Source organism: Lepisosteus platostomus, chromosome 8 (assembly GCF_059453375.1).
Source record: "Lepisosteus platostomus isolate fLepPlt1 chromosome 8, fLepPlt1.hap1, whole genome shotgun sequence".
In the NCBI taxonomy this organism is placed as follows: domain Eukaryota; kingdom Metazoa; phylum Chordata; class Actinopteri; order Semionotiformes; family Lepisosteidae; genus Lepisosteus; species Lepisosteus platostomus.
The window spans coordinates 38684820-38712378 of NC_142618.1; the positions used below are offsets into that span (position 1 = coordinate 38684820).

The window sequence follows — 27559 nt, forward strand, 5'->3', positions numbered from 1 at the left end:
TAATTTAACCTCAGAAATTGATGTAGTCCTGTCAATATACTTTCCAGTTTTTGTTATTGCAGTAATCTGCCCATATGTCAGTCCATATTGGGATCAAAAACAGGAGCTTTATTTTTTTCCCAACAGTTTTGAATCAAAATAGGCATTGGGCCCTTTGTTCTCCAGCCCCAAAAACTAGATAATCCAGCGCTATTTGAGCACCGATGCTGACATGCTGAATACATGATCAACTTCACATTTTATTTTATTTTTACAGCTGACTTATTATCTATAACACTGCTGATAGCTTCACATTTTTCTGAGCAACACAGATACCCTACAGATTCAATATTTATGTCATTCTGTGTAAGACCTATACAACCAAAGTTAAACCACTCATTGCAAACATCGCATGCTTTTTCTTTGTTGGGTGATTTACAGATGTAGTACAGTTTCTGCCTTTATGGAACATTGCCAGTCATCCACTTTGTGTCAAAGATTTTTTTTTATCGTACGGTTAGTTTGTGTCACAGCTGTGGTTTTAGTTGCAGTACTATGATCTTCAGTGTCAGCATTAGCTTGGTTGAGATCACAGTTGTTGTTTACTTTTCCCATCACTGCACAGTCCCAGGCTGGGAACAAGAAGTGTGCCTATAAACCCCAGCAACATTGGCAAAGACGCATGTCTGACAAAACCATAGTTATGCACTATTAGCTGTGAATCTGTAGAATAGATCTGAGCTACTATTGGAGAGGCACAAATTTTTGCTTGATAAGGAATGACATTTTTTTATGTCCAGCAGTGCATGGCAGTGTGTCAATTTACAGATAGGAAGTGATATAAAACACCAAAAAGATTGCAAGAAAGCAAAAAATGGATGAAGAACAGCAATTTCCTAATTCCCGTGGGTCTCTTTATCACATTCCACCCAGTTCTGAGGATGTACAAATTGTTGTTGTGCTGTAAATGTGACCTTGTCTGGGATTTTTTTTCATGAGGCAGGTTTTAGGGACATTTATTTTGAAAGGTGCAGCCAAGTTATCGTAACTTAATGTCGCTAGCTTCACGCTACTGGTAGATTTTACAGTTGTTTTTGGTCAGAGGACCTTGCCACTGTAGCGGCAATGCCTGTTAATAAGACAGAATTAAGCGTTGCTGTGCTTTCCTAAATGAGGCCCCATCTCACTCTCCATCTCTGTGGTGCACCCACAGAGAAAGTATTCATGCAGGCTGATTTAAGATGTTTTCTTTTGATAAGGGACAGCTCCCAAACGGGGATGCACTTAGCTAAGCCTGGCTATCATGATCAATGGTCATCCATTGGCGCCTATCTGTCTAGGTAGTGCCAAATGGACATCTGGACTGCATTCCTAAGTTTCAGGAGTAAGTGACTCATATCTCACCTTGATCAACCAATCAGGGACTGGCAGGGCATGGTAACACCACCTGGGTCTCCAATGCCCACCAAACTCTCAACAACTGCTGTTGTCTGCACTGGGACTTGGACTTTGTTCTAAGCGCGAGGCCGAGGATCCCGTACGTACTCAGAATTCTACCAACGTGAATGCTCCGCTTGATCAACGGCAGCCTACAGTTGGACCCTCGTCGACAACCTGAATAGCTTATTCAGAAGCAGCGCTGGACCGGGAACGAACCAGCTTCTTCCCGGGCAAAAGAGTGACTTGCGAGGACCTGCAGTCACACTCTGTGCATAGAGACTTTCTACTAGCCGGCCGGACTGCTGGTAGATCCCCTCGGAGCAACGACTGCCCTGCGCGGCACAGTTAGATTCCTCTGCCCTTCCTACTCCGAGCTGCACCTCGACTGGTTGGCCGGTAGCCAGAGGACGCCGGGACAACGCCCCTTGGACAACCGCTGGAACAGAGGCTGTAATAGAGCCTGTCAGCTGGTTTGGTGTTCGTGCCGGGAAATTCCAAATCCATACACAGTGGATAAGTAAACCCCACGTTCTACATTGCGTCTCGAGAATTCAATTGTACCTCAACACAAGTTCTTATCAATTTAATTCATGAGTAATGTATTTACTTCCGAGTTTAGAGTAACATTGGGTAATAACACTGATTAGCGGTTTGGTAACCGAACTATATATATTGACATATATTCTCTGTTGTGTATCTCTTTGTGTTTGCATCTCTTCGAGATTATATACCTTGTATATTGATAACCCTCACAGTAAGGTCTGCCGCTTGTATCCAGGCAGACTAGTATATGTTTGGTGCACAATTTATATTAATAAATGTATCTCGTGTATTGAACCCGTGTGTGTGCATTGTTAGTTGTTCTGACGATTGATTTTCTAAAAGCCACAATGAACCACCTCGTGATTACTGCTACAATTAATAATTGTCTCAGTAAAACCATCAAACCTCTACACCACATCTCAGCAAACATCCCCGCTGCTTTGAAGCTAGAAGTGTTTACTCTGCCGGAGACACTTCCCAGTCACCTAAACCTGTAACAATAGCCTTACTATTTTGCTTAGCCTGAGCCTGGACGCATAATTAGAAATAATACAAAATGGCTCTCATTTTAATATGTACTAATACTCTCCCAAGCTCATGACAAACTTGACAGGCTTCTCCACTAGAACATGACCCACACTCAAATCATCTCAATCTTCACCTGTCCAAATAATTGTACTAGCTTAGCTAATGAGAAGTCCCAAGTCAATATAAAATTCATCAGAAAACGTATAATGAAAATGTTTACAATTTAAAAGAGAATTGTCTTAAAGGACATGTGAGCAGTCATTCCAGTCATTTGCTATAAGTGTTGCCTATGGTACATAAGTATGGTACATTTATTTTCACTTAAACATGATATTTTTACGAGCCATGTCTCAACTATCTGCTTCATAGCAATAGCAATACCTGTTCTGTAACAGCATCCAGATAGCAACAAAGAAAGAACTGCCACTCTTCAACTCTTAAGTAGGCAATGGTAGCTAGGAAACAACCCCAATGAGATTAAAAAGAAGCCATGCTCAATCAAATAGGGCCAAAATAATTAGGATTTCAATCCATTTTTGCAACATATGAGATTCTACACCACTAAGCAGCATCAACCCTTTCCATTCAGCTCAAGAGGGAAAAAACTCTCAGCACCTGGTTTCCAGGAATCCCTCTGAGAACATAATCAGACGGCGCCTGCCAAGCAGCACAACATGACGGTAACCCTAACATCAGTTTCTCTTCTGAGTTTGTACAGTACCCTTATCTCCAGTCTTTGCTACAGATGCAGCCATTCTTAATGCATGGTAAAAACCCCTACTGCGCGGAATTATCTACAGTTCAGCACGTTATACCGCAGTACATGATTGACTGGCCAAAATGACCCACAGGCGGCACTCGTGGTACATTGGTTGTTAGTGCAACAATTGCTTCATTTAATCTCTTTACTGTGCAAGTTTTTAGAATACGCTAAATGGGGAATATAATATGGAATCACTTATCTAAAGAAATTAATAACGATATTAATTTAAGGATCTAAATATATGTATTAATATAGCTGGTAGTAATCCACTTTCGTTGTGGATTTAATGTTTAATTTTTAATTTGACTCATTCACGTATAATTACTTTAGAAACATTTTTAAGCTGTTCATCTCAGCTGTGTTTCTGAACAGCCCATTGGTACAGCAAATTACCGTGGTGTGAAGCAAATTAGCAGGTGGTTGAGAAAATAGCGCACCGTCCACTGAGCTCAGTCAGAGAAGAGACCGTTCTGCAGCTTGCAGTGTTTATGGCACTGAGCATGTCTGCCTTTAAAACTTAATAATGGAATGTAAATAAAACTTGAAATCTTTCAATTATCATTAAACATAGCTTTCTCACCAGTTAGTTTTATATTTGAAACCATCGTTAAACAAAGCAGGGGCTTATTGTACTTTCTAATGACATTACACATGGAAAGATTATACATTTTAATCGTTTTTAATTTGTAAGAATACATTTTAGAAAAGTTTCATCTACACAAATATCACATACTATTTTTGATTGTATTTCTGAATGTTATGTCACGGTTCAATATTTTATATACATCTAAATAAAGTCAGGCATCAGGTGCATAAACTATTAGTAATCAATAATTAGTATTAAAATTCACACTGTGATAAATTGTTGCACTTCCACATCTTGTTAAAATATTAATTTGCAAGATTGTGTTTAAACATACGTTAAATCTGACTAAAATGAGGGTTCTCTGTCTCTTTTTTCTGTCTCTCCCTAATCTCGCTCACCTGCTGTGAATGGTTAAAAATGGGACCAGGTCAGGCAGGCAGAGGGAAGGGGGAGAGGAGAGGGGTCTTCCCACCTCTATGACTAAAATGCCAAAGAGAAGTGGCTTGATTGACATACAGAGCCGAAAACGTTTGGTGCCCTGTTCTCCGCTTTAAAGGTACACTCCTTGTGGAAGAATTTTCACCTCGAACTTTTGCCCACCAGCTAACACACAGAAGCAAACTGAATACAAAATGTACTTGCAAGACTAGCGATTACAAACATTTAAAAAAAACATACTGGCTTTATACTGTTATACTGTACAGTGCATTAAAACACTCTATGGTCACTACACTGTGAGGAACGCTGCCCACTAAACCTCTTTCCCACAATTTCACGGGGGCAAGGTCACGTAGCTGATTCACAGCTGGATACAATTTTATCTTGAAAAATTCAGATATTTGTCAACATATTTACTAAAACTACCCATCTCAGTAATCTCACTGTGTTAGCCTCACTATACACCCCAGTGCTCACTCAATGTTCACACTCCCAGTAAAATAAAAAAAAAATTCTGCATTCTCACCTCGCACCAGGATGGAAGGAGAAGTGCCCGCGGTCATTTTTTTCACTGTCTATCACTCTGCTCATCCCCCCTGGACAAAGTTGATTAAAACTCATTCAAAAGGGTGTGGTGTGTGAACACAAACTCTGCTTAACAGAGCCGCTTGTGAGACCCAGGTGACTTTCTGCTCAATTCAATATAGCAACAGTACAGACAGATTTTAAAATCTTCAAGCAAAATTAGCTGTTTGTCAAAATCTTTGCAAGCAGAACACAACTTCTCAAAAGGTACCCTTTGTCTCTCGTGCAAACTCAACAAAGGTTTATTTTTTATAATTCTGAAATTATATGCCTCAGGGACTTATTATAGTATTGTAGCGAATACGGTTCCCGCAGGAAAATCAAAATACTGCCCCTTCCCCCCGGCCGGGTGTCACCTCCTGCTGTTCCAAAGCCATATGGTTTTAAAGTATGTGTGAAATAACTTTTCTTAATCCAGTTATTAATCCAATCTATTTTTACTCATCCGGCTATGTAAAAAATAAGGATAGCTGTAAAGGTTAAATTCCAAGCCGAAAAGAAAAGACTCAACGTGTCTCCTCTAACTGTTCAGTTTACAGTTCGTCCATGGTCATTCATTATTAATATTGTAACAAACAGCAGGCATACAGATGGTACAAGCCAGTTGCAGCGCAGTGACAGTACAGCCTTCCACTCCCCTGCGTATAACAGGGATGTTGGCTGCATAGGCTGAAGAAGATCTGTAGCTCAGCTGGCAAAACCTCTGTTGAGCGATGCAGGAGACCTGGGTTTTAGCCCATGTGGTGAAACATGAAGACTGGAGCAGTGAGAGCACAAGCCCAAGAATCTGAATTCATTACAATGTTATTAATACTGTTATATATTCTGTATTGAATTTAACTTTGTAGCACATACAAAGTGGTTTTTAACTATCTTAACCAGATTTTCACAGCCTTTAAAGTCATGCAATGTTTAGGCAGGAACACGTCAGTGTATCTTAATTTTTATTTTGTTTTTTAAAAGTAAAATCCTTCCCCCCTCCCTCGTTTAATTTAAAGATTTCCGTGAAGAAATCCTTAAACACAAAACCATCACATATAATAATTCAAGCTGGTTCCCTGTTGAATGATGCTGATGGACCAGGTTCAATTCCAGGCGGTGTACTATATAGTACAGTTTAAACTTTTAAAAAAAATTCCAAGTTAAATTGTTGGCTAATTACTGGCTGCTGACATTTTGATTAAGACAAAATATAGATTTTTTATAGGTGTAAACCTGGAAGAGACACATCATGTTCATAATAAGTTACAATAATGGACTATTTTTATGCTTTTGGCTCTATGAGAAACAAACCAAAAGTAATGCTCTGATTGATTGCTTTAAACCGCCTGGGTGCAGCTTGTTACATTACACTGCTCATTACCACTAACTACAATAGATGTTTTTTTTTAAAAAGAAACAAATGTCAAAATGTTTTCAAAGCGTCCACTTGTGATACTTTAGCTAGTTAGTTACACAATTCCATATACATATTCGTATTCAACTATCAAGTGACGTTAAATCACTACAACATTGATCTTTTTACAATAACAGCAACGATATTCTTACTACATATTCTAAGAAAAGGATAAAACATTACAACTTTTTATGGAGTACAGAATAAAAGCTTAATAATGTTAGAACAAGCACGTTAAACCATAACCCACTGTAAGTTACCAAATTAAATACTTTTATGCATAAAATATGCATATTTAAATTATTTATGAAGAAGGTAGAAGGTTGTGTACTTTTGTCCAACTGAGCAATCCAACTGAGCAAAAAAGACTTTTTAATGTTTAATGTTTAACATGCTGTAATACACCGTTTAAAATTATTAAAAGTCTAAACAGTATACAACTTAAATTCTTAATTGGAAAAAGATTGTCCCTCAGGAGTGACTGGGTTTCGAAACCAGGCATTTTCTGGAGACAGCTGAAATGCTGTACATCAGCCGTTAAGCTTTATTAGCTCCACCTGGCAGTTTTACAAGGTGCTTCGGGATACTATTATCATATTTCAATTACCATGCGGTATGATGTGGTATATTGCGCCGTGCCCACCGCATTTTAACACAGCGTACCTTGCTCAGTTTGAATGGCTGGATCTGTATCTGGTAGAGTTCATGATGCCGATACCTGTTCATGATACCTTAAACCCCAGGACCAGTGAAAGCAAAACAGTCCCATAACATCGATCCACCACAATACCTTACCAAGGCTTGAATTTCAGCATTAATAGAGATAAGAATTCAAGTTGTATACCGTTTAGCCTTTCAATTATTTTAAACTGTATTACAGCATGTTAAACATTAAACATGAAAACGTCGGTATATTTTATAAAAGCAAGATTGCTCAGTTGGAGAAAAGTACACAACTTTCCACCTTCATCATCAATATTTTAACTATGCATAAATACTGAGTTGGATAGTTTTAGTAAATATGTTGACAAATATCTGCATTTTTGCAAGATAAAATTGGATCCAGGTGTGAATCAGCTACGTGACCTTGCCCTTTGTGAAATTGTGGAAAAGAGGTTTAGTGGGCAGCGTTACTCACAGTGTAGTGACCATAGAGTGCTTTAATACACTGTACAGTATAACAGTATAGAGCAAGTATGTTTCTTTAATGTTTGTAATCGCTATTCTTGTAAGTACATCTTGGATTCAGTTTGCTTCCATGTGTTAGCTGGTTTGAGGTGAAAATTCTTCCACAAGGAGTGTACCTTTAAACCAGAGAAGACTGCACTAAACTTTTTCAGCTCTGTATGTCGCTCAAGCCATTTCTATTTGACACTTTCTTTAGTCACAGAGGTGGGATGACGCCTCCCCCTCCCTTCCCTCTTCCTGCCTCACCTGTTCCCACTTTTAACCATTCTATGTCTGAATCTCAGCGGGTGAGAGACAGAAAAAAAGTGAACCCTGGTTTTTTGATAGTCAGATCTAATGTCTGTTTAAACACAGTCTTACAAATTAATGTTTTTACAAGATGTGGAAGTACAACAATTTATTTTAATACTAATTATTGATTAATAATAGTTTATACTCCTGTCAAAGTAATTGTGTAAAAACGACAAAGTGAAGGCTGTGAAAACACTGGGAGAAAAGGCTGGGAGAACTGTACGTTGCATTGGCATCTGTGAATTCTGCTGTGTAGATGGTGCTTCCTGAGGGGAGATAGACAACGGGGACAGCACCAGCCAATTCCTGGGCAGTGGCTAGCAGAGAGGCTGGAATGGAGTGTCCTGAGGCGGTGTGTTCTCTGCTGGGTGCGGAGGGCTGTGTGGAGATACACATTCCGCCAGGCACAGCAAACTGTGCGGCGGGGAGAAGCACTTATCAGGAGATGGTCTGTTCGGAGACAGCTGACCTAGTGTTTGACTGCCGGAACATACTGTCTCTGGCTTCTGCATCTTGTATCTGCATCTTGTGTCTCCAACCTCCCAACCCTTCCCAGCAATGAGTCGTACTGCTCCCGCTGCTGCCGAAAAGTCTTCACACAGGTGTTGCTTTTACAGGTTGGGACCCTGGCCAGTGGCCGAGGGCAGAGTCCCACTGCCTGTGGCAAGATAACAGAATACATTTAAGAAAGAAAGTAACACAGTAGTATTCAGCAGTTGCGGAGCAGATGTCAAAATAAACTTTTCTTGTCATCCGTCTTTCTTTTTTACTGTCCTGGTAGTCTTTGAAGATCATTTGGTGTGTGCAGTGTTTTCCTGAAGAACAGGCTGCAAAGAAATATTTATAATAGAATGTATAATTCAATACAGCAATAATACCTTGTATTATGAAATATAATCAGGTATTTCAGATGAAGCCTGGTGTATTTGCTTACCCTTTTCACTTTGCAAGCCGAGACAGCTGAAGCACCACGTCTCTTCCCATAAAAAGTCTTTGTCTCCATACTATGGCTGTTTAGTACAGGCTCTCAGATTTTTTTTTTGTAATGGGAACTCAACTTAACCAAATCCCTTGGTGTACTTTTACATTTATTATATATGGGAGGAAACAGTCGAAACTTGCCACAACCGGACTGTTAACTCGATCAACCTTTTTTAATAGCCTTGCAAATGAGCTCACACTGTAGAATATGTATTTAACGCTCCATATATGTCACATTTTATTGTACATGTCAAACCGGTTACTTTCATTGCAGAAGCGCTCCCGTAGCGATTTTTTTCTCCAGAGTCCCACTTTATCATTTATACAGTATGCCTATTCCAGAGACATTTTCATTGTTGATAATGATGCGGAGAGATTCCAAAACACTCTACGGCAGCAGAAGTGAGCAATTACCTGCTTGAAAATGAATGTGTTCCCAAAAGCATAAACTGTACAATTATCGCAACATTTGCAAACATAACCACGTTATGTACTCTGTATTGTTCTATTTTATACCGTGACAGGAGAATACACACTGTACTAATTATTGTTGCTGCTGGGCTTCGAGCTTTGAGTCGCCTACTTACTTCTTCGACGAGCTAGCAGAGAAAGTCAATGTCCTGCTTTTTGTCTATCACTTAATAAAAAGGTCAATGTAGAACATGTTATTTACTATTGTGAATTTTTGCCCATCAATCAAGAGAAGGAGGAGGGATTATACGTTCAGTGCATCGGCATAGTTGGGAAAAAATCTTGTGACTTTTGAAATTTACTGGGAGTGGACTACATCTGTAAATTTCTGTGGGCCCAGTGGCAAAAGGGCCTTGCCTTGCAATCTCTGGGAAACCATTATCGGCATGGTGAATCGGAGATTATCAAAACTTACTTTGTACGATTGGAAACGAATACGTGATCGGATCAACTAAATGCTTCGAAGAAAGAGGTGCTCTTTTCCTCTGGTTTAACAGTCTGTGCAGAAACAAAACAGTCCGGTTAAACATGAGAGTGTGGCTCTACTTTTTGTGAATGAAAAAAAAAGTATTTTTGTGTTGAATTAGTTGTTCTTCTTTAGGTTGGGTAAACATAAATAGCATGAAGCAACACGGGGTCATTGTTATGATTTCTCTTTTATTATCAAAACCCTCAAATCGTTCAATTTTGGTTATTTTGGAAACATTTTGACATGTTCCTTGTAACTGCACTGCTGTCAATATTATAGCAATAGACAAAATGAAACGCTTGGAGTTTATAATGTAGGGATTTCTATATTTATGTCTTTATTTAGTGGTTTTATAAGTGAAAGGCTAAACTTTCAGCTTCAGATTTAAAAGGATATTGTAATGCGTACGCTGTATGGCCAACATTAAAGGTATTGTGCGAGCTGGCTTGCCAGCGTGGTGATGTCACTGCCTTCCCTATGAATAGCAGAGACCTGATATGCCGGGGTTGAGGGCAGATCTCACTTTAGCTCAACTGGCTGGCTGGTTCCCTGTTGAGTTCCCTGTTGAGTTATGCCGGAGGCCCTGGTTTGATCACACAGTGGTGTAGGGCGCATACCCATGTGAGCCTGAAAGTGCAACATCATTATTAATATCTTCCATGTCACATTAACATTGAAATGTTCTTTTTTACAAGTGTAAAAAGAGGCAATACACAACGTGTCTCCTCTATAACTCTTCAGTTTACAGAGAAATTCCACCAGAGCCTCACAACATTGTCCAATAATACTCTTCTTGTGTCTAATTTTTAGTTTAGCAGGATTTGAGCTACAGTACATGAATATAATTATATGGTTATTAATTTCTTTAGTTACGCAATTCCATATTATATTCCCTATTAATCACATTCTAAAAAGTACACTTTTTTACTGTGATAACGAGCGTAAATATTTGCAGAAAAGGTCAAAACAGTGTAACTTTTTACAAAGTATATAAACTTAATATAGTCAGAAGGAGCACGTAAAAACTTTTCCAAAATGACCACAGTATGTAACCAAATGAAAGACTTTGATGCTTAAAATGTCAAGGAAGAAAGTGGAATACTGGTGTGTATTTATTCTTTAAACTACCAATACCAGCCATATACAGTTTACATGATATGTTTATTTTCCTAAATTAATATCGGTTATGAACATGTGAAAGACATTGTGAATCAGAGATTCTCAAAACTTACTTTGTATGATTGGAAACAACTGTGTGATTGGATCAACAAAATGCTGTGGTGTTACTTTTTGTCAATGAAAAAATAAAGTATTGTCGTGTCGCAACAGTTAAGCTGATGCAGATGGTTACAAAGAAAGTGGTAATGCTTTGAGCTTACAGTCTGTCCAAGGTCATTCATTATTAATACTATTAGTAATATCTTCCGTAAAGACTTTGATGCATAAAATATTTCTGCATAATTAAAATATTTATGATGAAGGTGGAAGATTGTATACTTTTGTCCACCTCAGCAATCTGGCTTTTATAAAATATATCGACTTTTTAATGTTTAATTCTTAATTGGAAAAACTTTGTCCTCCAGCAGTGACCGGAATTTGAAACCGGGCATTTTCTGGTGCCAGCTCAAATGCTGTACATGAGAGGTTAAGCTTTTTAGCTTAAAAAGCTTTGGTGGTTAGCTCCACCTAGCGGTTTTACAAGTTGATTCCAGATACTACTATTATAACTGCGCGTGACACGGTATGACGTGTTGTGATGCACCACACCTACTGCATTTTAATGCAGTGTACTCCATGCATTTTGAATGGCTGCATCTGCAGATTAGGTGCTTTATTGGTAAGAGGTGGGTCTAATTTAAAGGCAGCCCGATCAAGTCCTTAGACCCATAAGAACACTGTGGTCACTCATGGGGATCTCAAAGTCTCCTGGGGAAAGCCATTGCCAGCCCAGTCGTGATATAGCATTGTTCTGTCTCATTTGTTAACTTATCTATTATTAGGGCTTACATTAAGATCTTATAACATTTTAGGTTTGAAATATGTGAAATATGTACAGGACTGAAGGTGAAGAGTCATCAGCTGCAAGTTAATCTGAACTCGCATGGTCTTGAAATGTGCTATAGTTGTATAATTGCAGTAGTATAAAACAGAAACTCATTTGATAAATCCAGCTTTTTGTATTTTTTCCCAGGTAGAACCTCCTCTTCATCTGCATAGAATATTATCCCTTTCAATATTTTCCCCCTGCAACCTTTTTTTAATTTTTTTGTCTTGCTGTGTACTAATGCACATGAGCAGCTGAGAGTGCAGACTTGACTAAGATTATTTCTGATAATATAGAGAACACAGTAGAGTAAATAATAGTGACAGGTGAAATTTCACAGAGCTGTTTTATTGTGAGTTGTATATATCTAAGCTAAAAAACTCACTCAAGAGCACAGCTAAACAGGCAGTCATATATGTTTAGGGTTGAAGTTGTGGCCCTAGTTTTAAAACCCTATTATGATTCAGTCTGTAAAGAAAAGAAACACAACATTTTCTTCAGGTGTGAGGGAGAGAGGGAAAGTAGCAAATAAATACTGTAAGGCATAGGAGAAAGGAGAACAAATGATGAAAAGATCTAGAGAACGTTTTAGTGGAAGGCCTAGTGGGTCACTGTAGAAATTAGACATTTGAACAGGGGGCTGTTTTAGCATGTGTAAGATACAAAGGAATAGGTAAAGGTACAAAGAAAAGAAACACAACGTTTTGGCTGTGGAGCCTTCTTCTCTCTATGATGGAGAGAATGAAAGTAGCAAATAATAAATAAGGCTCTCTCTCCCTCACACCAGAAGAAGGCTCCACAGCCTTTTTCATTTTCTTTCAGCATGGAATGCAGCCGATGCAGGCCCCTACTTGAACACCTTCACTCTACAGCATCTTTGTGTCACATGATCCCTATTCAGTCAGTACAGTGTATCTCAAGTCTGCCTAAATTTAATGTTTTGAATTCTGACTGTACACCTGTAACAAAAAAGTAACATGGATATGGCATGTTCAGATGTTATTGATTTTTTGTATGCCTTGTAAATTTGACACTAAGTAAGCAGCCTTACTTTTTATCCATCCATTCATTTTCTTTTTTTTAAATGTTTTATTTAGCAATGAAAAGATTTACAAACAGCAAAATAAACATCTGCCTTCATATTTCATTTTTGTTGCAATATGTTCATACATACTTATAAAATAAACTATTTTCGTTCACAACATTAACCCGTTGTTCACGTGTGGGAGATTCTTTTATAAGCCATTTTCCTGTGATTTATTATCTATCCTTTACTTCAATATGGTCAAAGTCCAAATTGCCCAAATACATAACTGAAAATTCAAATGGTATATTCACATTTACTATATTGTTAAGGGTTGTATGTATAGATTTCCAGTACTGTTGTATTGTTGGGCATGACCAGAATATGCGTGAGTGAGTCCCAACTTGCTCTCCACATAACCTCCTACACTGTGAACTGCTGCCTTTTTGTTTGACTTGAATTTTAGGGCTAGTAAAAAATGGGTCAGATTCTTCCAACAGAATTTTCTCCAAGTCCGTGAACTTGTAGAGCCTTGTTGAAATCTACATATGTACATCTTTGATATTATTTTTCTCACGTTACCCTGCTGATAAGCAGCTATAAAATTATCAAGCAGTTTATTGCCTTCCTTTATATGGAGTTGTTTTCTCCAGCTGTTTATATAATAAACATAAGGTATAAACTTTTTATGCCTTAAGTTTTAAAGGATCCTTATTCTAGGGGACTTCAATATACACATTGACTCAGGGTCTTCCAGTCTGGCTAAAGACTTCCTTTCTCTATTGAGATGTTTTGATCTTACTTTGTTTGTACCCCTACACATAATAAAGGACACACCCTAGATTTAATTATTGCAAATTATTATTTTGTCTCCCACTGCTCTACCCTTGATCTAGGCCTCTCTGACCACTTAGCTATTCTCTTCAATCTGGAATTATCTGTTTCTAACACTTCCCCCCCACAATCTGTAAATTTTCGCAACTGGCGATCAATTGATTATCCAAGGTTTGCAAATTCTGTTCTGTCCTCCTTATCTTGTTTCTCTTCCTCTGACCCTCTAGAGGACAAAATACAGTTACTGGACAGTGCTCTTTTATCTACCCTTGACACCTTTACTCCTTTAAAAACTTGAACCATTTTCTTCTCTCGCCCTGCACCCTGGTACAACGACCATCTGCAATTCTATCTGATTGCATCTCTGACATGAAAACGCGGATGACTCAAAATTTCCTTCATCTTAACTGTGACAAGACTGAAGTCATGCTTATTGGCACCCCCATCAACTTTGTAAAGCCAATCCTGTAACCCTATCTGTGGATGGTTCTGTACTTGAGCTTTAGTCTAAATTGAAAAACCTTGGAGTGATATTCGATTCTGGATTAACATTCGACCCACATGTGCAGCATACTGTCAAAACATATTTTTTCACCTCAGAAATATCGCTAGAATATGCCCTATGCTATCACTAACTTTGGCTGAAAAGCTGATCAATACATTTGTGTTCTCTCGAATTGACTACTGTAATGCTGTATTTGCTGGGGTATCTAAATCTACTTTGAACAAACTGCAGTATGTCCGATTCAGCAGCCAGAATCCTGACCAGGTCTAGTGCAAGTGATCACATTACTCCTATCATGGAATCCTTGCACTGGCTTCCTGTTGAAGCTCACCTACAAGGCTCTGTAGCGCTTTGAGAAGCCACCCTTAAAGGCTATATATATAAAATAAAGTTTATTATTATTATTATTATTATATAATGTCTGATTTGAAGATATCTGTACAAATATTTTTTTCCAGATTTTATCGTTGTGATAGATCTTCAAAGTTTTTCAAATAATCCTGTTTCATCATAGTACATATTGCTTTAATCCCTTTCATTGCCCAAATCCTAAATCGTGTGTCAGATTTCCCTTCTGGGAACTATCCACCTTGATATTTTTAATATTTTAACCTCTCTCTCTAAGTCATAGGCTTTTATTATCTTAATCCAAATTTTAATTGGTATGTTATTCAGGGTATAGCTGTTTTACATATAGTTTCTGCCAATGATATATCTCCCAGGACCATCTGTATTGGAAATTCACCCATAATCAAAGACTCCCATCTCCTTCCATTTTGCAGTATAATATCTATCACAACAGCAGATTAGTGTTCTAAGCTGAGTTGCTTGGTAATATGACTAGGCAAGGCAGGGCTAAACCACCTTTCTCCTTGGTCAGTTGAAGTGTTTTTAATTCAATTCTTGGCTTCTTTCCGTTCCAAATGAATCTTGAAATCATTTTATCCCATTCATTAAATTGTTCTGATGAGATTTCCACTGGAAGAGACTGAAAAAGATATAGTAATCGGGGTAGAATATTCCATTTAATAACTTCCACTCTAGATCCCAGTGAAAGTGGCAGTAAACTCCAGCCAGCCAGGTCATCTTTTATTTTACGTATTAAAGGGCTGAAATGTTTTGGTAAGCATACTCCCAAATATGTAATAGATGGTGATAGCCAATTTAATTTAAATTTTTCTTTTACTTGATCTGTGGGATTATAATTTAAACATAAAACATCATTTTTTTCTATATTTAATTTGTACCCTGATACCTGACCAAATCTTTCAAAAGATCCATGACTCTGATATTCATTAGGGTCATCCAAATATAGCAGGACACTGTCTGCATATAATGCGATCTTATGTTCTTGTCCTTTAATTTCTATCTCTTTACTTTTTGAGTCTTGTCTAACCCATTTTGCTAAAGGCTCTATATACAGAGAAAACAGAAAAGGTGACAGGACACACCCCTGTCTTGTACCTCTTTTCAAACAAAATATCTTAGAAAGATGTCCATTGATCTTAATTTGTGCTGTAGGGTTTATTAAATTGTTTTTATTATATTGATAGATTCATCAGCAAATCCAAATCTCTAATGTCCGATATAAAAAGTCCCAAATGACCCGGTCAAAGGCTTTTTCTGCATCTAGACTGACTAGAACAGCCTCCTTCCTTTGATCATTAATATGCTTCATAATATGAAGGGTGCTTCTAATATTGTCTTGTGTTTGTCTGTTCTGATTAAAACTGGTTTGATCTAAATTTATTATCTGAGGTAATATTTTGTCTAATCTTTTGGCCATTACTGAAGCATAAATATTGTAATCTACATTAAGTGCAGAGATTGGGCGAAACGACTCGCACCTAGTTTGATCTTTTCCTTCTTTTGGGATAACAGAATGACAGCTTCATTCCAGCAACTCTTATCCAGTTGCAAGTGGACAGGAGCAGGGGAGCCAACTGTTCTTTGAATGTCTTATAAAATTCACTTGGAAAGCCATCTGTCCCTGGTGGTTTATTATATTTAAGATCTAAAATAATATGATTAATTTCCACCTCATTTATTTCTGTAGTTAATATGTTATTTTGTTCCTCACTGAAAATTGGCAGGTTATGTGACTCTAATAAATAATAATAATAATAATAATAATAATAATAATTATTATTATTATTATTATTATTATTGCTTACACTTATATAGTGCTTTACAGGTAATGGGGACTACCCTCCACTACCACCAATGTGCAGCATCCACCTAATAAAAGAACTATATCTTGTTTATTTTGAGTTTCAGAATTGGAATATCATTTTTTGTAGTATTCTGTAAAGGTTGTTTGTATTTCTTTTAGTTTAGAATGTGTTTGGTTGGTTACTGGATTCAATATTTTAGGAATTGTAGATTTGGATTGTTGTTTATGTAATCTTCTTGCTAATATTTTCATTGATTTGGCTCCTGATTCGTAATAACTTTGCTTTAGCAATTTTAGTTTTGTTTCTACCTCTAGGATTTGAAATTTATTTATTTCTTCTCTAACTTTCAATAGTTGTTTGTGTATTGTATGGGTGTTTTTTATGTTTTTGTTCTATAGTTTTTAATTTGGATTGTAACACTCTTCATTTGGCTTGTCTTACTTTCTTTTTATATGAACAAATGGAAATAAGTTTTCCTCTAAGTACATCTTAAGTGCTTCGGAAACCTCTCCCGTATCATTATTCTGTAAAAACTGTTCAATCTCATGTGTAATTTGCTCTTTAACATCATTATCATTCAGAACACTACAGTTCATCATCCAAGCAGTATGCTTTTGTCCAGATTTAAGTCTAATGTCAGATAAACTAGTGCATGGTCAGATAAATCCAAGGTTCCAATTTCACAGTCCTTTTTTCTTGATCTGTCTAGTTTGTACATAAGAAAATGATCTATTCTACCGTATGAATTGTGAGGTGCAGAAAAATGTGTATAATCCCCCATCCTGTAGGATATAGATCTCTCCATACTTCAAATAAATCTAGGTCTTCTATAGACCTATTTACGTATTTCTCTAATGTTTTAAGTTCCCTTTTACAATTCTTAGAAGTATCTAACTTTGGATTTAAGTAAAGATGAAAATTTCCTCCAAATATTAACACTCCTACTATTTCTGCAGCTATTAAATCAAACACTTTTTTAAAAAAGAACTTATCGCTTCCTGGTGGTGCATAGATATTAAACAATGTAATTAGAGAGTCTTCTATTTCGCCTCTAACAAGGATGAATCTACCATCTTTGTATTTCATCTCTGACAAACACTCAAAGTTAACTGTTGACGGAATGAGTATACAGTAGCTACTGCCCTTTTACGTCCCGTTTTGAATAGAATACTTTATCAAAACCCATCCTTTTCAATTTAGCATGTTCTGCGTCAGATAGATGAGAAACACTACCTGGGCCTTATCTCGCTTAACTTTTATTAGTGTTCCACTTCTTTTAATTGGATTATGCAGACCATTTACATTAAAATAAATTACTTTAATATCCGGTGAAGACATCATTTAAACGAGTAATTCTGCTTATTGGTGTTCAAACCTCCCAATCTCTCAAACATGCTGGCATTTTGAACTATACTACGAAAACAAAATACTATAAAAAAACTTTTTAAACTTCAAGGCTTCACGTGGGGGGTCCAGAATATAACCCCACCCTTTGCACCCCGATAAAAATCTCGGGGAATTAGGGAACCAGAAAAAAATTAATCCTCTTCTTTTCAAAGAGGGCCCTAAATTAATACAGTACTATAGTTTCTAATAGCTAGTCTCGGTCTCTAACCTATTCTAGCCTATATAACGAGGCCTTTTTTGTATAATAAAAAACTGAAATTATATTAAATGTTAATTTGCAAAATCAAGTAATTTATCCACATCAACCAAACTTACATTACAAAACATGAATAGTTCCATAAGTTTCTTAATTTTACTACACAACTAAATTGAAACTAGTACTTTTAGAAGGGAATAAAGGGAGTGAAACCCTACGGTAAATTATGACATTAATCCAATAGATAAACAGATACTTTAGTCCTGAGGCAAGAAGTACAGTCTCAGTCATCTGGTGAAGTTCAGCAGCAGAAAGCCTGGTTTGCCTTGTACTGCTCCTCTGTCAGTGTCTCCTCCTTGTGCCTCCCCCTGCAGCTGTGCACCCCCTGCCAGGAGCCCTGTGTAATCCGCTCCTATGTGGACCTCGCTGCAGTCACCACTCTGGTTGCACCCGCAATCAGACCTTAGTGTCCTTAATAACTAATAACAGTTATACGTTTGGACACCCTAGTCAAAAAAAACCTAGTTTGGCTGGAAAAGGTGTTTTAAAATGTATGTTCTTTCCTCTTCCTTGGTTCTAAATCTAAGAAACCTGATGACAGTAGATTTTCATCTGGACTGGGGGTTCACTAGTTTGGGGGCCAGAGCTCTGTGAGGTCTTTCAATCTCTACATCGATCTCAGGGGGGAATTCAAGTTGTCTTCTAATAAATGTTTCAATGAACTTGGTTATTGACCCTCTTTCAGTATTCCATGGATCCTGAGGTTCTGTCTCCTCGACCTGCCCTCCAAATCTCCTATTTTGGCCTCTCACTGCTTCTGTTTCCGCAGCAGGTCTAAAAGTACGCCTGTTTTTTCACCCCACGCCTTGGTGTGCTCAATTGTTCTTCCATTTCGTTTACCCTCTTATTCGTTCTGTTTACTTCTTCCGTAAAGTACATTAATTTTTTGTTAATATCCCTTCTGAAATCCTTCAGTTCGTTTCAAGATTTTTTTGAGGCTCACGCGGGATTCGCGGTCTCCAGATCCTTTGGACTGGCTCCTTACTCCCGCTGAGCAGGGGGAGGACTATTTCGGTCTCCCTGTTCCTCTTCAAAATCCTTTGTCGGGTAGTTTTGAGTGTTCTTACATCCTCTTCCTCATTTTTACATTGTCACCCAACACTTAGTGTTTGTTTTAAATTACTTAAAATTTGGCGAGATTGTTGGGATTAACATAGCATTACCAGAAGCCACCATCCGTTCATTTTCTAACTGTTCAATACAGGGTTGTGGTTTTGCTGGGGCCTATCCCAGCAAGAAATGGTTACAAGGCAGGATACTCCCTGGATGGGATGCACCATTGTAGGTTGCACAGACTCAAACCAGAATTAAAATTCTCAGAAGCCCCTCAGAAGGAGGAAAGCAGAGCAAACCCAAGAGGAAACTCAGGGCCCCAGTGATGTGAGGCAACAGTGTAAACCATTGTGACACAATGCAACTCGACTGGCTTTTAAGTATAAATTCCATAAAATATGATAAATCTTTAGAATTCAAACATCAGACAAAGCTTCTCATTCTCTGAAGTTAAGAGCTCTTTAGGGGTGGCCAGGGTTTTGTTTCTCTGTGAGTTCAGCTACAGGTGATGATCACCTGAAGAATAGAAGAACAAACTAGTAAATTGTACATAATAAATCATTTCTTTTTATCCTTTTTCTGTTTTTTTTATCACTGTTTTGAATTGTTATAAAAAATAGTTTTTCGACTGGATAAGAGCTACAGTAAAGTAATAGTAGTAGTGTGTTTACTACTTACCCTGTAACATGTGAAAGTGTGCTTAGAGAGCCTGAAAATGTTTTGATGGATTCACCCATGTAGAAAGTTCTGTGGCACAGTACAAATCCTAAACCTGCAGCTAATCATTAGGCTTACCACATTAATAACTCAGTTCTTACTCATTGATTTTGTTTTGTGGAAATTAGGTTACATTTATTTGAATGAAATTAAATAATGGGATTTTAAAATGCCTGCCAAGACATTATCTCAGTTTAATGACTCACTACTTAGAAAGTTAATTCACATAGTAAAATAGAACGTGTGATTACAATATCAAATACTTGTGTGTCCTGAGCAAATGGAAAACAGATTTTTAATTAAAATAGTAATGTTGTCTTGTTTGTATAACTGGAAAAAGTGCTTCAACTTGAGTAAATAATTATTGCTTTCTTTGGTTTTGCATTTATTCACTGTTGATTAATAATAATTGCTTACACTTCTGTAACGCTTTTCTGAACACTCCACTCAAAGCTCTTTACAGGTGATGGAGACTCCCCTCCACCACCACCAATGTGCAGCATCCACCTTGATGATGCAACGGCAGCCATAGTGCGCCAGAACGCTCACCACACATCAGCTAACAGTAGAGAGGAGAAGGGAGGGATGAAGCCATTTAAAAAATGGCGATTATTAGGAGGCTGTGGTTGGTAAAGGCCAAAGGGAAATTAAGCCAGGATGCTGGGGAAACACCCCTACTCTTTTAGAAAAACACCTTGTGATTTTTAATGACCACAGAGAGACAGGACCTTTGTTTTACGTCTCATCCGAAGGATGATACTACAGATACTACTATACTACAGTATAGTGCTCCCATCACCCTACTGGGGCATTAGGACCCACACAGACCGCAGGGTTAGTATCCCCCAACTGGCCCCACTATTACCTCTTCCAGCAGCAGCCTTAGTTTTTCCCAGGAAGTCTCCCATCTAGGTACTGACCAGGCTCACACCTGCTGAGTTTCAGTGGGTTGTCAGTTGTGAGTTGCAGGGTGATATGACTGCTTACTGTTGTTAAGGCTTGTTTGATAAATACATCCATCCATTTTCTGATTGCTTCATCTAACCTGTCCAGGCTTGCAACACGCACAAAGCACGGTACACTGCGGATAGGACGCCAGTCCATCTCAGGGATAGACCTTATATCACAGATACAAGGACAAACATGCTCATCCTCACAGAGTTACACCAAAGATAATTTATAATTACTGTTACTATAGGGTGTGCACCCTTATCCAGCCCATTTTTCTAGATTTTTGCTTGCAATTATTTTTCAGAGTGTACAAGCATTTCATTAGGGGGTTGTGTATTAAAATGTGTAAATAAAGGTAAATTAAATTATCATTTAGTTTGTCTTGATGTCAGGCTATAAGGCTATAAGTGTAAATGTAACTTTAAAAAACTTTCTATAGGAATTGTATTTCCAATGGCCATTTCTCCCATCTCTGCTTGCATTATTATCAATTGAATCTCTGCAGTCAATAACTATCCTGTAAGTACTATCAGACTGGGAGCATTAAAAAATAAAAATGCGTCTGACAAATATTTGACAAGCATTTGTTTTGGAAATAAAAGTGTTTCCCCCTCCCAAAGTCAAACTGACTAACAGCAGGAAATTTAAGAATTTGGGGATATAGGAAAAAGTCCCTCTTCTCCAAACATTGTAGGCTTGCAGTTGTATCCTCTAAGGTCATGTGCTTTGTTACTTTCAGTAGTTTTATGAGCTCAGTGGGCTGAAATTATGTCAGGCAAGACGTGACCATATTCTGATTGTGGTGCAGATTGCTTCACAGTCTTCCCCATGTTTTTTTTTCTTGACCTCATCCTCATTCTTCTCACCAGCTGTTAACTATGATTACCATAAAAACAAACTGAGTAAACAATGGAAAAGAAGACGTTTGGTTGAGCAGGGCGGGGCAGGAAATTGAATTTTAGGAGGCACCCTGTTGTCGGTTTTCTTATAAAGGAAAAATAAAATTGCAAACACAAAAATGCTGAAACACCAAAAATAGAATCCTTGCATGAGCCTGTGACTCATTTCCACCTAAACCAAAATATTTCAAAGATTTTTTTAACTAATATATTTATTGCTATTTATAACCAGTTCAACATCACACATTAAATAAGCCCTGTTATGACCTGTACTTTTTCACGTCAGTGCTTACGTTGGACCCCATTTACTTTTGTTTGCACATAAGAGTCTGCATAAATATCGAGCATTAATTCTGTCCTACAAATTTATGATAAGATAAGATCACTTTATTGGCCGTATTGTATTGAATAATATTAGTGCTTTAGAGACTTTAACAGTCTCTGGGAGTGGTTGTAGACAATTTCAGAGCTCTTGCTAGGCGACAGCTAACTTCTGAAGAGACTCAAAACCACAGTACCTTAACACAGTGCAAGTAAACGGGTGTAAACAAAACTCAAGAAGTGTTGCATATCCCTACCTGTTTAAACAAGCCTAGTATAATTATTTTTCTAGTCAGTACAGAAAAGGCTTCTGTTTGCCTTTAGCAGTCTCTATTTAGAATCAGTTATTGGAAACACTTTAAGGAAAAAGTTCTAGTAAAAACAGTGCTGTCTTTGATTCTGGGGGAGTTTGATGACGTGATGTTGTAGTGTGGTGAACTTCTAGCCTGGAGGGAGGAGTTGTGCAACTCTCCTTATTTGGAAAAGTGATCACATGGGGCCAGTATCTAAGCAATAGAGGTGAAACTTAGACCTTCGAACTGTTGGAAGCAGTTAGAGGGAAAGAGGGAGATAGGAAGCACAAGAAAAGAGATATAGAAAGCGCATGGTGTGAAAATGCCTACCAACTTTACAGTAGTCCCTGTTGAAGGCCAAGACGAGAACATTGTCAGGGAGGAGAATGAGTTTGGGCTGGACCCTTCTTCCAGAATTTTCTCAGGTGAGGCATGTTGAAAAAGCACTCTGTTAGGCTGTCAAGTGGAGAAGCTAGTGTGTAGTATGATAGTGATCCTCCTGACTTTGACAGAAAAGAAAATGTAACTTTTTTTCTCTTTTAACAAATCATGAGGAGATTTATTATTGTTTTATTAAGTTGTGTGATTTGGAGAACACTTTGTCTGAGACATGAAATAATGCTGGTAATTTTTACTGTCCTTACACCAGGCAATTCAAGTGTGTAAATAAGATTTGTTTTTGTCTTTAGGATCATTCTATTTTCTAAGTACTATGAAGTATTTTTATAAAATACAGTATATTTTGTGATGCTTTTTGTATAGGAAGCCTCTATTAAATGTTCACAAATGCTGTTTTTATGATAATAAAAAGTATAATTTACAGATGATCAATTATTCTTTTGAAGGCACTGCTGTAAAAAGGAAAATATTTTTTTAGGACAGCCTACATAAATCACACCTCACCTTTTAACATTTATTTTAATTTTTCAGCAGTTTATGATGAATGAATCCATTCTGTTTAATCATATTTTGCCATAGTATGTACATAGTAATTAGAGCTGATCTCTCAGTACAGGCTGCATTTTAATGATTCAGTGAAGAGTAACATTTACCCATATTCAGTTACATAAGATCACCAACAGTGTACTGTTTTTTTTAAATTGAAGTCAGACTTAATTGTATTGATTGCCCTGATTATTGCTGTCTGCTTGCTGGTTTAACAGAAGACTATATTTGCTCACTGTCTAGCATTCTCAGAGCTGTTTTATTCAAGCTGTTTACTTGCTATCAAACTGTTTAACACAGGAGAAGAAAGCAGTGACATCTGTTTTAAGATATTCTCTGGTAGAACTTGTTCATGCACAAGGCAGGTATACATTATGAAAGATGTATCGTGCATTTCAGTAGACTATGTAGAGGTTACACAGGTAAAACCTGTTACACTCAAAACAACTCAGGTGTCTCACTGTAACAAAACTTTCCAGCCTTGAGATATGGGCCTGCTTTCAAAAGGCACAGGTGACAAAAAAGTTTTTTAATAGTTCAAGTAGGTAGCTGCATCAGCATGCATAGTCTGCAAAGAAACAAGTATTAGATTTATTCCATGCTGAAAAGAGAAGAAAGGAAACGCAACGTTTCGGTTGTGGAGCCTTCTTTGGGTGTGAGGAACCTGAAGAAGGCTTACACCCGAAGAAGGCTCCACAGCCGAAACGTTGTTTCCTTTCTTCTCTTTTCAGCATGTTTTTAATAGAAATTGTAAGTGGTATAGATCTGTTGAGCACTTAATTATTGTTTTAGAGGCCTCTTTCTCTTCGTGTGTGTTTCCTCTGCTTTGAATACAGCAGCACTGGGAACAATATAGGTCTGCAGGACAAAATGAGTGTGGAAAAAACAATAAGTGACATATACACTCTTTTACTGCAGGCAAAACTATTGGTATTTAAAGCAATTAATCTCATTGAACTCTGATCCTATTCAGCAGTCATTAATACACGTATGCGCTAGACAGGAAGTTCTAGTGAGCTCACTTATTCATCAAAAAGGAACTCAGTGTCTACAGAGAAGTGGTATAACTGTCAAATCATTATTAACAAACAATAGTTCAGGTGGGTAGCTGCGTCAGCATGCGTAGGCTGCAATGGAACAAGTAATAGATTTATTCCATGCTGAAAAAAAGAAGAAAGAAAACACAATGTTTCGGCCGTGGAGCCTTCTTTGGGTGTGAGGCTCACACCTGAATAAGACTTCATGGCTGAAACGTTCTGTTTTCTTTTTTTCTTTTCAGCATGGAATAAACCTATTACTTGTTCCTATTGAGTAATGTGTCGGCTTGTGTTGTTGCAGTCAATTCAAAGATGGGATGTCAGGTTGGAGCAATGACCATTCTAAATCTAATTCCATATAATATCTTTTTAAGCTGATACTGGTGCTAACATTTCTGTCCCAGCTTTGGCACCACCACCATTAAGTTGAAATAAAGTACTTATTTCTGCCTCGGTAGTTGTATGCTGCTTTGACGGAAGAACACTCATCACGGGCGTTGTAGCCAATGACAATGAAGCTATTGATTTTGGTTTGACTAACATTTTATTAATTAAAGCTACAGCTTGGCTTAGTGCTTCTTGCGGTTGAGGTTGATTTCTTTCCTCCATCTTGTAGCGCACCAGAAAATGAGAAAGCTTGTTGATAAATTTTCTCAGCCAAACCAAATTGTGCCATTTAGATGGACCGCCTACATTGGGCCATAATTCACCTCTCACACGTAAAATGCTTTCACATTTTCCATTTTACCTCTCACATACACACACAAAATTCTCTCATATTTATTATTTTTACCTCTTACATACACATAAATTGCACTCACAGTCACTAGTTTTGTCTCTCATGTTCACATTGTGAAGGAGTGTTTCATGTGTATATGTGAGGTAAATCTAGTGAATGTGAGAGTGTTTAGTGTGTATGTGAATGGTAAAACTACTGAATGTGAGAGCATTTTGTGTGAATGAGAGGTAAAGTTTGAATAATGGCCTAAACGTCACCTCATAAGGAACACTTGCAAACACCTAGATATACAAAAAAAAAATCAAAGAAAGCTGTGTGTAAGAAAAGAACATGTGAACCTGAAGCAAATTTGGAAGAGAGTGAGGGTCTTGAATAAACAGGTACATTTCTGGCAGGTAGAGTATGAAGGTTTGATGAGATAGAGAGTCAGAAAATGAACACAGAAAAACAGAGCAATTCTGTCAGAGAGCCTTATAGGAATTTAATAGCAATAGAAGGCTTCTCAAATAGTTGGGCATTCAGGTAGGTTACCAAGGGAAAGGATTTATAAATATATTTTGTTAAAGCAAGTCAGTTTTTTGCAACACATAAAAGACAATTTTCGAAGAAAGTTTTTTTATTCGATGTTGGTAGCAAGATGAACTTAGGACTCAGCAGCTGTCAGGCTGAGGTCAGTGTATATTTTGTTGCAGAGTTTCTGCAAGATGTTAACAGTGAAAACAGGTATTTAGAAATGACTCATTTCAAGAAGGAGATTTTCAGAATAATTATAAAACTAACAAGATAGGGCAGTATGCAAAGCCATTTTGCAAAGAGGGTGTGAGAAGAATGACAAAGCAGTGTAGTTTAGATCTTTATTTCTGAACAAGGTAAGATCTGATTATTTTTGTCTATAACAGTAATACTGAACTTTATTTATTTTGTATATCACCTTTAAAAGTAGCATCTCAAAGTAATACAGTAGGTGTAAAAAACTGTTTTAAGGACCACAAATTACAGAAGTAAATACATATAAGACAAGCAGTTAGAAGTGCTGCAGAAATTAGAAAATGAAGCAGATACAGACACTAAATAACAACCTTTCTAAAAAAGAAAGGTTTTGAGTTTAAATTTAAATGCACTCGGTAGGTGGCTCTGATATCACTGGGGTTACAAATCCAGAGCTCTGGGGTGCAGCAGGAGAAGGAACAGTCACCTGTTGAGTACATCTTGAGGAAATCTAGAAGAACAGAGTCAGACGAACAAAGGTTGCAAGGTGGAAAGTAGATAATAAGCCAGATAAGTACTGAATGAGGATGAGGATTTTGAAGTTTTCAAAACCTAATTGGAAGGCAGTGCAAGAACTCGAAGGTGTAATATGATTGCTTGCTTGTGACCCGGTCAGGGTGCCAAGTTCTGAACATACTGGAGATTGCTCAGTGTAGATTTAATCACCCCAGTTAACAGGATGTGCAGTCATTAATTCTAGAAAAAAAAGCCTTTCTGGTTTCTATAGCTCCCTTTAAAAGAAACCAAATCAGTGTGATGTTCCACAGTGCAGCTTTTTTTAATGCTACATGGCTGGTACTCACATATGATATTAAATTAATTAAACGATTTAATGTCATATGTGCTTTTGATTTTAACGATTTAAGCAATTTTTGAAGATTCAATTGCAGGTTGAGTTATTGCAGGATACAAAGCATTAGGAGTTATTTGCAGGCTAGTAACAGCATATCTGAAGAGGTCTTGTAAAAAAACAGCATCTATTAGAAATGAATGCAATGTACAGTATAGAGATCTTGTATGTAATCTTGTATGTAAGCTAAAGCAATGGCCTACAGATATCAGTGAGATATGGCTGTTTGCTGACATAGAAGTACATTCTTGATGTTTTTTTTTAGCTGTGGTAAAGTACAGTATCTGTTAAAGATCAGAAAGCTTTGTTAGAGGATGGTTAGAATAAGAGATGCCAGGTTGCAGACACTGAAAGAGAAGGCTAGAAAGGTTGAAAAAGAAGCAAGACAGGATGTATGGACAAAAGATCTATTAGTGATAGAGTTAAGAAATGAAACGTCCTGTTGTAACTGTATAGTAGAAATAAAGAATGAAGCGGATTTGGATAGGGATGAAAATTACAAGGGGGTTTTCAGCTATTCAAAGTAGGGGAAAAGTTTTAATCTAGAATAACTGACTGACTTAAAAAGTGTTATCTGCAGTCCACAAGTAATGGCAGGTACTATAAGATTGGCACCACTGGAACATGTAGCAGAAGAAAAGACACAGGTTAAAAGTAAAGTCTTATGGAGCATGTTAAGACTAGAGCAGTAGGTAGGAAAAATAATTTGGGAAAAGGAGAGGAATACACTGATAACAAGGACACCTTCTAAGAGGTTTAGGCATGCTTTTGACAAATGGACAGGAGATGTAGACTACAGAGGAAGATGATGAAGTAAACAGACTCACTTAATATCTACTGTTGAATGTTTGCATTGATACTGAAATGAGGATTGGATTTTGGATTTTGTTAGCGTTAAACTTTGTGTTGGATACACATAAATTGAAGGAATAGGCAAACATAGCTGATCAGGTGGGTAGCTGCGTCAGCATGCGTAGGCTGCAAAGGAACAAGTAATAGGTTTATTCCATGCTGAAAAAAAGAAGAAAGAGAACACAACGTTTCGGCTGTGGGGCCTTCTTCAGATGTGAGAGAGACAGGGCAG

At 37.5% G+C, this 27559-nt stretch overlaps 1 protein-coding gene across 6 annotated transcripts in view; it reads left to right on the forward strand.

Moving 5' to 3' along the window:
• slc12a7b (solute carrier family 12 member 7b) overlaps positions 1-27559 on the forward strand; it is a 153316-nt gene that overhangs the window by 14130 nt on the left and 111627 nt on the right. Inside the window, exon 1 of one of the 6 annotated variants that reach the window (XM_088643358.1) lies at positions 22328-22561. The exons of 4 other annotated variants lie outside the window; for them this stretch is intronic. In XM_088643358.1, the coding sequence (XP_088499484.1) occupies positions 22459-22561 (103 nt within the window). In that variant the 5' untranslated portion in view covers positions 22328-22458. Of the gene's footprint in view, positions 1-22327; positions 22562-27559 lie in introns of those variants that run through there. One more of the 6 variants, XM_088643361.1, reaches the window with a different exon arrangement.